The sequence below is a fragment of the Juglans microcarpa x Juglans regia genome, chromosome 1D, assembly GCF_004785595.1.
Source record: "Juglans microcarpa x Juglans regia isolate MS1-56 chromosome 1D, Jm3101_v1.0, whole genome shotgun sequence".
NCBI classification, from domain to species: Eukaryota; Viridiplantae; Streptophyta; class Magnoliopsida; order Fagales; family Juglandaceae; genus Juglans; species Juglans microcarpa x Juglans regia.
Window position 1 is genome coordinate 43,925,589 of NC_054594.1, and position 11,576 is coordinate 43,937,164.

At 37.6% G+C, this 11,576-nt stretch overlaps 1 protein-coding gene and 1 pseudogene across 1 annotated transcript; both read left to right on the plus strand.

The window, feature by feature from the left end:
* The first annotated feature begins 318 nt into the window (after nt 1–318).
* On the plus strand, nt 319–3,720 carry LOC121260100 (annotated as a pseudogene).
* A 1,126-nt stretch (nt 3,721–4,846) lies between these two features.
* On the plus strand, nt 4,847–11,282 carry LOC121261461 (cytochrome c oxidase subunit 5b-1, mitochondrial-like). The gene is made up of 6 exons (XM_041163851.1): nt 4,847–5,150; nt 5,257–5,342; nt 5,612–5,662; nt 9,728–9,794; nt 10,100–10,179; nt 10,969–11,282. Exons 1-6 carry the CDS (start codon nt 5,003–5,005, stop codon nt 11,029–11,031), a joined length of 495 nt encoding a protein of 164 aa, XP_041019785.1. The 5' UTR covers nt 4,847–5,002; the 3' UTR covers nt 11,032–11,282.
* The last annotated feature ends 294 nt before the right edge of the window (nt 11,283–11,576 follow it).

Consider the following 11,576-nt stretch of genomic DNA (forward strand, 5'->3'; position numbering starts at 1 on the left):
GATCTTGGACCTCCCCCAATCACGTTGTCAGAAGAAGATCCAAATTAAACAAAGCATCAAATTATTAAAGCCATGTGCACTGTGCTGTGGATTCTACAAATTCAATGTCATTTTGACAAAGAGACATATTTTTGCATTCACTACTTATGAGTTAAACTAAGGTCGAAGATATATTTTTGTCGCAATAAGATTGACAAAGAGACATAAATGAGAGTAGCACGTATTTTTTAAATGGACAAAGCTGCCCTCCAGCCGACAGCTCGCCTAAATTTCCATGTGGTCTTGAATTACAATAACTAGTCCTCAACCTTCCCCAGAAAAAGGCAGAAATGATGAATTCTCTCCACCTCTAAAAGGATAGTTCCAGTGGCATCCATGTGGTTTCTCTCCAAATTCAGGGGCTTTAGCATGGAATGTGACCCATAAAACCCCGTCCTCATCTCCCTCTTCTGACATCGACACAAATCTCTCTCTCTCTCTACCATGAGGCACAGGCTCAGCGTGCTGTTAGTGTTGCTTTGTGCCACCTTGCATACCGTCTCTTCCGTCATTGACGGTAAGCTTGCTTACTGATCTTTCCTGTTACAGAGATGGGTTATGCATATCTATTATCTAAGTGGTGGTTTATTATTGAGAGTATGCTGGAACATGTTGTGATCAGTGGCATTTCACTTCTGCGACTTCTTTTCTTATAGCATAAATCTTGTCGCTGCGAAAGACGTTTTCGTCTCGATCAAATGATCTCCAGCTACATTGAAGCTAGCTTACATAATCTGAAATATATACGTTGCACATTTTCTAGTTCTTGTAAAGTTATAAAAAGGTAGCTTTAGGGGCATATATATTAGGTTCTCTACTCGTCAAGATCTTGTTTTCATTCGAAAGTGCCCGAAGATTCTTATGGTTTTTGGTCATTAATCAGCTTCCACGTCTAATGATCTCTTGGACTCTTGAATATTAGACGACCCTTAAACAGAAAACTCAGAGGGTCGAATCATTTCTAGTCTCTGTAGAAATGATGCTCAGTACTTTTTTATCCAAGTAGATTTCACAACTAGAAAAGAAGTAGATAAATTATTATATGAGCCTCACTGCATTTACAACATTGATTATAATAAAATTGATCTGTCTATCTCTCTAAAAAATAATAATAATAATAATATTTGTGACCCCAATTCTGCATGTATATGTAAAGCAACCCCTTTATGAAGGACGACGGCATTTTCTTCTCCAGTAGCTAATTGCTAGAATGTCCCTAATTAATTTTATTTCTCTCATATTTACTAGGATTCCAGTTTCATGACTCTTTTCCAAAGATACTCAACTGGACATATTTTGTAGACTTATATGCACGTAAAGAGTAATTCTGGACATAATAATAAAACCCATATATATATATATATATATTTAATGATTCATCTCCGAAAAAAACTTCCAAAGTTTTTGGAAATCTTGATCGTATTTATTTTAATGCTATACTCATGTTGCTATACATTAATTACTATTCACCTCTACACTAAATATATATATATATATTTTTTATATGTTAGACTCATCACCTTCAACCTCTCTCTCTCCAATTAATCTCTCTCTCATCGTGCTTCTTTCGAACCAGATGGAGATGTAGGGTTTGGGACAAGAATCAGTTCACATGTTAGTGAACTTAGTTTGCCACATAAGATATAGGATGTAGAATTGTAAATAATAATTAATAAAAAGATTTATTATTTAGTAATTAGTATTATAATTTTTTTTTTCTTTTTCTCACTGAATGATCGAACTTTGAACCGAGCTGGAAATTAGGGAAATGAGGCCCAACAGATCCGTTGCATGCAAATTTGCATCCACGTGAAAACCTGATCAGATTGCGCTGTCCGGAATCCTAATTGGCAACTGGCATCTCGACTTTTAGAGATCTACATTTTAATATCCAAAATAGTACCATTGAAATAATTAATATATTAATTTCATGGAGTCCGACAACAAAAAAATATTATATTTGGCACAGCTAGCACATCATGTGTTGGACTGCAACCCGGCCACTCTGGAAATTGGGCACATTAAATATCCCGCCACTCTACTCTTCTCTGGATATTAGATCATTCCTAAGATTGACTGAAATCACTTTTTAGCCCTTCAAATTTTAACCTAATATATATAGACTTCCTAGTCCCTACCTGTAATTCTTCCCTGTTTTCTACATAAAAAGACTGACACGTAATTAATTTTTGATTTTTCAGGTTTATTGCCAAATGGCAACTTCGAATATGGGCCAAGGGCATCACATCTGAAAGGCACTTTAGTGACGAACCACCGTGGCATTCCCTTTTGGGAAATATCAGGCAACGTGGAGTACATAAAATCAGGGCAGAAACAAGGTGACATGTTGCTAATAGTCCCCGAGGGTGACCATGCTGTGAGGCTCGGCAATGAGGCTTCCATTAAGCAAAGTGTGAGAGTGATTAAAGGCATGTTTTACTCTTTGACATTCAACGCAGCTCGAACGTGCGCGCAGGAGGAGCGCCTCAACGTGTCCGTGAATCCCACCATCGAGAAAAACGACTGGGGAATGTTGCCGATGCAGACCATGTACAGTAGCAACGGCTGGGATTCCTATGCATGGGGTTTCCAAGCGGACAACCCCAACTGGAGATTGCGATCCACAACCCAGGTGTAGAGGAGGATCCGGCTTGTGGCCCACTTATCGATTCGGTTGCATTAAAGCTTCTCTACCCTTCTAAACGTACCAAAGGTAAATGAAAATTAAATTTTTTACGAATCAAATTGTAGAATTTTTTTTTAATGATTCATCATAATAAAACGGGTTTTGTCTTTCGGCCCGAATACAGGATTGGATAATTAGATGGTGGCCTAAATTCTTAATCTTATATTAATGCAGAGCATTAATTATGTGCCGATAATTTCAATCCTCTTAGGTATATTCCACGTGATCATTAATATGTTTGTCTTGCACATTGCAGCCAACATACTGAAAAATGGAAATTTTGAAGAGGGCCCATACGTGTTTCCCAAAACATCATCGGGGGTCTTAATCCCACCCAACATAGAGGACGATCATAGCCCTTTACCGGGCTGGATAATTGAGTCCCTCAAGGCTGTCAAGTACATAGATTCAGATCACTTTGCCGTTCCTGAGGGAAAGAGAGCGGTTGAACTCGTGGCCGGAAAAGAAAGCGCCCTTGCACAAGTGGTGTACACAAAGCCTGGAAAAGTTTACGTCCTGACATTTGCGGTAGGTGATGCTAGCAATTCATGCGAAGGTCCTATGGAGGTAGAGGCATTTGCGGGCAAGGAAACTGTCAAGGTTTCGTATGAATCTAAGGGCAAAGGAGGGCTCAAGCGCGGCACGCTTAGATTCACGGCCGTGTCGACACGCACACGCATCATGTTCTTGAGCTCTTTTTACACCATGAAAAATGACAAGTCAGGCTCTTTATGTGGACCAGTACTAGATGATGTGAAGTTGCTTAGTGTTCGGCAGCCACGAAGTGCTTGATCGCATTGCATGCTTTTTATGCAAAAGGCATTAATTTGTGCTTGAGATCAATGATCCATTTATCTTATTATACACCATAGATTTCCATAGGAGAAAGGAAGAGGCCGGTTGGATGTGAATTTTGGAATGACGTTCGGTTTGTGTACTAAATATTATTCTCTATCATCAAGTAAATAAGGCGTTCTTGGATTAGAAGATTTGGTTTTGAAAAGCTCCATCCGTCACTTTGTTGGTAATAATATTTTCTCTCCTTCCTTTCCTAATTAATTTGCAAGTTAGCCTCAACATTCCAGACCATAACAATGATCATAAAAAGAAATTGAAACACTCAAAAGGAAAACTTAGAGATTACTCGTTTTGTTTCTCCAAAAAGTTTTGGGCGGAGGAAAGAAGTGAGCAAAGTGAGTAGGGGTTATCAAATCCAAGGATAAATATATCAATAATACTTAATATTTGAATCACAAACAATATAGTCCATGAAGAGTGGCCGGGATGCAATGAGCCTAGTGGCCTTTTTTGTGTGTTGTAATATCTATCATATCCGTCTTGGTCTGGTGTACAATTTTTTTTTTTTTTTTTTTCCTTAATTGGGTATTCAATTAGAAAAACCGAGGGCAAATATGTGTTGTTCATGCACTTCAATATTTTGTAATAATTATATACAAATGGCATCTCTATCATTTTTTTAAAATTAAAATTATCATCTCCCATTTCTAGCACTAAGAAATTATGTTAGTCACACAAAGATATTATAAAAAATAAAAAATATATATATAAATTAATATAGTTAAATTTGACACGTCCAATTTATTTTATAGTAAAAAGAATGTTACAATATGATGTACTAGAGTAAAGTGACGTTAATTTGTAATTTTATTAAGATCAATGGATTAAACAAATCTTAAATTTGAGAAGTACTGCTAGATTTATAAAAGATTTTTATAAAAATAAATTTATAAACTGTAAAATAGATATGATGTATCACAATAAATTAAATTTTACTATTTAAGTTACTCTATTATCAAATTTGTGTGTAGAACATACAATTCATGTCACTTAAATCATAAGATTTAATTGAGGTTATAAATAAAATTTGGATAATACTTTATCCACTGACAAAAGCCATTATGGTGGTTACCTATTGCTTTTATTTTTTTTATTTAATAATAAAAAATATATTTTTTAATGATATTATAAATTTTTTTTATTAAAAATATTTAAAGAGTATTTAAAAAAAAAGTTCGTTATCGGTGAGTGAGACTCATAAAATTTTTCTTCTTTACGGGTAAGAAAAAATCCTACTCTCTCGCACGTGCGAGTACATATCCACGTGTCAAGGTCAGCGCATGCGCAGCCCCTCACACCCCCTTCGCGGCTTCGCCGTGTTTCTCATTTAGAGACGAGAGAGGCACAGACAGCTGTGAGTCGGGGGGCGTGACCTGAGAACTCAAAACTCCGAACAGAGCCTAACGCAGTCTCACCAGCATGTGGCGGAGACTTCTTTCTTCCCACCTAAAAACCCTTGCCACTTCCACCGCCTCCGCCTCGGCCCGATCCACTGCGTTACCCGCCCGAGCCATCATTTCTCCATCCGCCTCCCACTTCAGTCTCCGCTGCTTCAGTGTCGACTCCGGTACTCACTGAACCCTAATCTCCCCCACTCAGATCCACTTACATATCTATGTGTGTATGTAGCCGTGTATATTTTTCTTTGATGTGAATTTGTTTGGTTTTGGTAGCGGAGGGTGCTGTGAAGAAGAAAGTTGAAGATGTAATGCCGATAGCGACCGGGCACGAGCGTGAGGAGCTTGAAGCTGAGCTTCAGGTGTTAATTACTTTGAATTAATCCAATCATTTGATTATGTAGGCAAAATCAATGTATTTCACGATCTGTTTGGTTGCTAAGAAAATTAGAGGGAAAGAAATAAAAAACTCACATACTGCTAAATGAATTTTTATATCAGGCTCAAGGAACAGGTTTCTTGATTTTATTTACTAGACGTTTATATTTATTGAATTTTGATATCGCTTAAATGCTTGTTATATTCTTGGCTTTTGAGAAGATTCTGAGTTCGATCGGTTTCGTTTGTGTAGGGAAGGAAAGTTCTTGATATTGACCATCCAGTTGGTCCTTTCGGCACAAAGGTTAGTTTTAATTTTTTTTTTGACAATTTTGTTTTACATGCTTAAGTTGATTTGCATTACCTTCTTTTAATTTTAATATAATTGGTAATTTCATCCCTAGTGTTCCTATAAGCAGTTCTTGTATCTCTTAACTTATTCAGTATTTATATAAACATTACCATCTTACTATCTCCGGTAACTTTTGTTCAATGATGGTCCTTTTAATTTGTTTGTTATGTTAATATATAATTGGTAATTTCATTACCATCCTACTATATAGAAGCAATTAATCTTTCTAAATGGTGTTACTGGTTCGTTACCATCTAGAAGCAACCGGTTATGTTATATAACCATCCTACCATATAGAAGCAATTCATTCTGTTTGTTATGTTAACATAATTGGTAATTCCTTTTCTCCTTTTTCTCTGCGGTACAGATGTGACAGATCTTTTTTCCCCTGCAAGAACATCTTACATGTACCACTTCACATTATAAATCAATAAATTAGAGCTCTTGAGTTGACATTAGTTGTTAAGGCATAGATTTTAGTATCACTAGATAATCATGGCTAGATGTTACTCTTGTATGTGTTCCGTGTACTTGTTCTATGCCTATTATTCTCATCAATAAAATTCTTGTTTTACCCAAAAAAAAAAAAATATTATTATTTGAATATATATGATGCAGACAAACACTTTCATAAATTTATAATCTTGCAAGGCAAGAATTATTGGCTTAATTATGTAAGTATATGGCCAACTTTATTGGAGATTTCTTGGTTTGCTTTGTTGCCTTTTTTTAAGTATTTTCCTTCTTAGCTTTAATATATCAAGTAATTACATTTTTCCTGATGTAAATAAGTAAATTTCAATCTTGATGCTTCTTTCTTTGAAGAAGTAGGTATCTATTATGAAAAATGTTATACCACCCTGGGGAACCTTTGGGGAACTGTTGCCCACGTGGAGATGAAACGTCCTGTTTCATTTGATGACTCAAAACGCACGCACCGGGCTTCTCCACAAAGCCAACCCCTCCCCTTCCCTTTGTCTTCTCCACTCCAGCACACCTCTCCTTCTCTTTCTCTCGCTCTTTCTGCCAAACCTAAGAAGCCATAGAGATCCCGGAAAAGCTTCTCAGGTACAAGTTCCCCATTATCTTCGCTCTCACTCTCTCTCACACCACCGTCTCCATCGTCCTCATAGCACCCAGTTTCGTCACCATCTTGGCTTACTTCTGGCCCCTCTTTCTCTCCACCGCACTCTTCCTCTTCACCGTGATCTTCTTCAACTGGACTTCCGTAAAGGGCACTGATGTCCGTAAAGGGCACCAACGTCCACGGCGACGACAAGGCCGGAAAGGGACTCCTCGACTACGTCGCCGGGCAACTTGAACATCCGGTTGAGAGCTTCAAGTCCGAGTAGTAGCACGAAACAATAGAGCTCTTTCGTTCTCCAAAACTCACAAAGCGGACAACAGCTTGTACCCAAAAAGTAGAGAAGAAATTCGCGAATGGAAGAAAAAAAAGAGGAATAAAAATCTAGAAAAATTCATGGCGTTTTTGGCATCAAGTGGGATCCTCGTCGAAGCACAAGTGGTTGAGGTACCACATGGGATTGGAAGAGGAAGGAGGAGGAGAATGGTCAGCTTCTTCCTTTCAATCTAAATGCTCTGCAGTTGAAATGGGATTGGGCATTTTTCAGTCAGGTGGTCTTCTTCCTTTCACTTGAAATGCTATGCAGAAATGGGTTTGGGTGGCAAAAATACGACGTTTCCCCCCATTTCCTGTCACTTACGAGGCCATGATTGATTTCTGGACGCCAACATTCAAAGGAGCTTTCAGATAGAGCAACAAGAAATGGTCAAATTTCAGTGCCCTATTCTCTGTAATTAACGAGTATATATCAGATGAAAACCCAAGCCAACTTGGGAGTAATATGGTCAAAGAAAGAGATCGAACAGAAAGACAAAGAAAGCCCACGTTATCGTACTAGTAAGAGTTGGCAAAGAAATTCAAGAAATGGTGAAAGGGAGAAAAAAGGAAATGACTTTCCAAAGGACGGCCATTGTTGGCCAGTTATAGGAAAAATGATATTGCAGGTGTGGCCAATATTGGAAATAACGCTCCAAAGGACAGCCATTGCTGGGAAGATACAGGCAAAATGATGCTGGATGTGGCCAATACTTTATCTTCCAGACCCGAGACCCCTTTCTTCCCCTTTCCTCTGTTTTGTTTTTTATTTTTTAATATATTTACTGACATGGCAAGTGCCGATTCTCCTACGGTTGCAACTGCCGGTTGTCTGTAGAAGAACTGATATATTATTGAAACACACAATAAGTTGATAAAACTCCATGTAAATGGGATGTAGAATGAAACGCTTTTTCTTGTATTGAAGTTTGATATATTTATGATTTCAACTTTTAAGTCCCAAGTCCTATGGGACTTTCTACAGATATGATCAATCTTTATGGGGCAACAAAAGGAACCCTTATTTTTATATACAACCCACTCTTTTTTCTGATGTGGATTGAGACTACTAATTTAATGTCTCTCTGAAGCTGTTATTATAATGCCTTTCTTGTGAGGCATATTTTCTTTTTCTAGTTGATGTCTTTTCTGCAATTTATCTTTTTATCTTCAGTATTCAATTCAACCAAAGGTGTGGATACACTGGATAAGCTATGCTGGGCTCCTTCAAAGCGTGGAGTGTTTGAACTGAGATGTAACATATATATATATTTTTTTTAATAAGTAAAAAATATTATATATATCAAAAGGAGAAACCAAGTACACTAAATGTATACAAGAAAATACCTTGTCCAAAATGACCCAAAAAGCCCCTAATGACCCAAAAAATCCAAAAAATACCAAACCCGACCCCAACCCCAACCCCAACCCCAACCCTTTGTTTCCTGTAGAACTAAAACTCTACATGAACACCCAATCCCAACCCCTTGATTTCCCATCTTCACAATGCCCTCCCTTTAGACTTTCCTCTAGTTGAGCTACCACCCTTAGCATCGTAGTTGATTGCCCAAGAAAGATATTGTAACTTCCTATTTTTCTTGAAACTTAATTTGGTTTCAAGCCCGTGGCTTGCCTCTATCGCAGTGATTAGTTCTTTAAATTGGTCTTCACATCCTCCGTGTGAAATTCCCACAAACTGCTAAATTTCGTTAACTTTAGGCAGAATCCAGTCTACTATTGGAGGAAGAGAGACCAGGGGAGCAATGTTATCCCCAAACATAGTATCTAATTGCACTCCCGACTCTAGACATTCCTCTACACAAGACACCAACGCCAGACCCATTGGTTCTCCAGCAACTCCATTGGAGATTCTGGGGTGACAACAAGTCCCTTCACCTTTGGGGTGATAGCGGATCCTACACTGAGATGTAACGTTTTCCTCCTATTGTAGCAACCCATTCCTTTGGAAGAGAATTTGGTGTAATAAGGCCCCTTTGAGAGTGTCCTTTTTTGTTTGTATTCCTTAGATAGTTTAAGGAATACAAAGATTATTGTGATGGATTCGTGCTACATGTATAAAAGGAGTGGAGAGTCAATTGATCACCTTTTTCTGCATTGTGAGGCAGCTTCAGTGACATGGAATGTTCTTGGGTTGTTTGGGTTAGCTTGGGTCATGCCTCATCTCATGATAGATCTCTCATAGTGTTGGAAAGGAAGGTTCACTTGTTTCCAAAGTGAAGCAATGTGGAAGATGGACCCATCTTATCGATTGTGGTGTATACTGAGAGAGAAACGACTGAAGTTTGGTGACAAGTAGAGAGGAGGAACTCAAAGCTTTCTTTTCTGATACCCTTTACCTTTGGTCTGTTGGATTTTGGCTCATTTATGTTTTTCTATTTCTAGTGTCAAGGATTTGTTTTGCTCTAATTACTTTTTAAGGTTAGGTGTATTTCATATATACGTCAGGTGTACTTTGGCAACATTGCCTTTGATTATTAATAAAATTTAACATATCAAAAAATATATATTTGGTATTTGCCTAGATCTGTAATGGTTATTTTGTAGCAGGATTTATCTGTTTAATATATTTTTTTTTCTTTCTGGCTTTTGACCTGTAGGAAGCTCCTTCAATTATCAAGTCCTATTATGACAAGAGAATAGTTGGATGCCCAGGAGGTGAAGGGGGTGGGTGCCTCTCTCTCTCTCTCTCTCTCTCTCTCTCTCTCTCTCTCATATTCTTCTCCCTTGAAACACACTGTCTATGGGTTAAGGCTTTTGTAATGAATAGTGATGAAATGTTGGAGTTTTTCTAGTACAGCCGTAGGTATTTCCTCTTGTATACTTCCTGTGTACTTGGGCTATGCCTATTTATGGTAATAAAACTCTTATTAATTATCAAAAGAAAATATTCTTCTCCCTTGGATACATGAATACAGTATTTCATTTCATTAAGGTCCCTCTTGCATGACTTCCGTGCTTTTAAATTGCAGAGGATGAACATGATGTTGTCTGGTTTTGGCTGGAGAAAGGTAAACCACATGAATGTCCAGTGTGCTCACAGTATTTTGAGGTAAGTGGATTGTCAGCTTTGGACTGACTGTTCGTTGCTAGGACCTTGTCTGGAGTGAACTGAGGCGATCCGGGATTTAAATATGAAGTTGTATATCTAAATGTGGATCCAGATGCTAATAGATGATACACACAGACATGTTAAACTCTCATGCACACTGATTCAGGCCACACCAGCTGACCTTTTACTTTAATGGACATAGCAGATTATCCAACAAGCCAGGCTCCATAGGATCATTATAACACTGGTTGTTGGTCATAAACTATTGTGTAGTTACCTTCACCATACACTTTCTAAACTGGGCATGGTCAATTTAAATTATATGTTTATTTGACCTAGGTTGACCCATAGTAAACAACTAAACTTATGATTCATATTTGAGCAAGGATTTAAATTAGTTGTTACTTATATAAAAAATAAAAATAAAATTAGTTGTTGATTGCGGAGGTTGAAGGCAGAGGCAAAATACTTTTGTCATATATAAATAATTTTCTTTGGGAAAAAATAAAGAAAGTGAGAGAAAGTAGAATGTGATGATTGTAACATTAACATTGTCTTATCTGATTTATATTCTGTACAGTTCCTATCTTGGACCAATTTTGGATGAGAATGCTCCTTTTTACTTATAACCTATGTCTTGGAAGAACTCGAGTGAAATGCACCAGATAATGGATTGAATAGACCAATTTGCTTTTCTTAGTTTACTTAATAGTTATTTTGTACCGAACAATGTTCGGTTGGTTTGGGCATTGCAGCATTTCTCTAATTATTCCATTTGATGTTTCACAGCTGGAAGTGGTTGGACCTGGAGGACCTCCGGATGGACATGGTGACGATGATCATCATCACTAATTGCAGCCCTTCAATGCGGCGACGAGACAATTTCTGGTATACGCAGCTTTCAGAATTCAAAAGCCTCCGAGTTTTGTTTTTTTTTTCTTGGTATTCGGTTCTTTTGACTGTTGCTTTTACTCAGTTTTAAATTAAAATATTTGCTGTGGTAGTACAGGCAGGCTAGTCATCTGTTGGAACTATGGATCTTGGTAGGATATCTGTTGTGAATTGCCAAATAATCGATGGCTACAACTTGATTCAATTTTTTTTTCAATCCCTTGGTTTGGGGAGACGTAGAACCTATATTTCCCTTACTAAAGTCTCGCATCGTCAAATAAAGTGTTGTTCAATCCCGTTTGCACTCCAAAATGTTCACTCATCAACTCCATTTTTCATCCAACATGTCTCCGATGATAAAATATTACTGCACTTGCATTTACCCAAGGTGCATGTCTTCATATAAGGTTGCAGTTTGAGCTGAAGTCGGAGTCTGAGTTGCATCAGTTTAGCGTATTATGCAATCAACCGTGTTTTAAGTTATTACGAAACCATTCAATTATGGC

Excerpts from the sequence above, each read along its gene's own strand:
- LOC121261461 (XM_041163851.1), top strand. The coding sequence starts at position 5,003 with ATGTGGCGGAGACTTCTTTCTTCCCACCTAAAAACCCTTGCCACTTCC. Across the intron at positions 5,151-5,256 it reads CTGCTTCAGTGTCGACTCCG|CGGAGGGTGCTGTGAAGAAG; the intron begins GTACTCACTGAA and ends TGGTTTTGGTAG. Across the intron at positions 9,795-10,099 it reads ATGCCCAGGAGGTGAAGGGG|AGGATGAACATGATGTTGTC; the intron begins GTGGGTGCCTCT and ends TTTAAATTGCAG.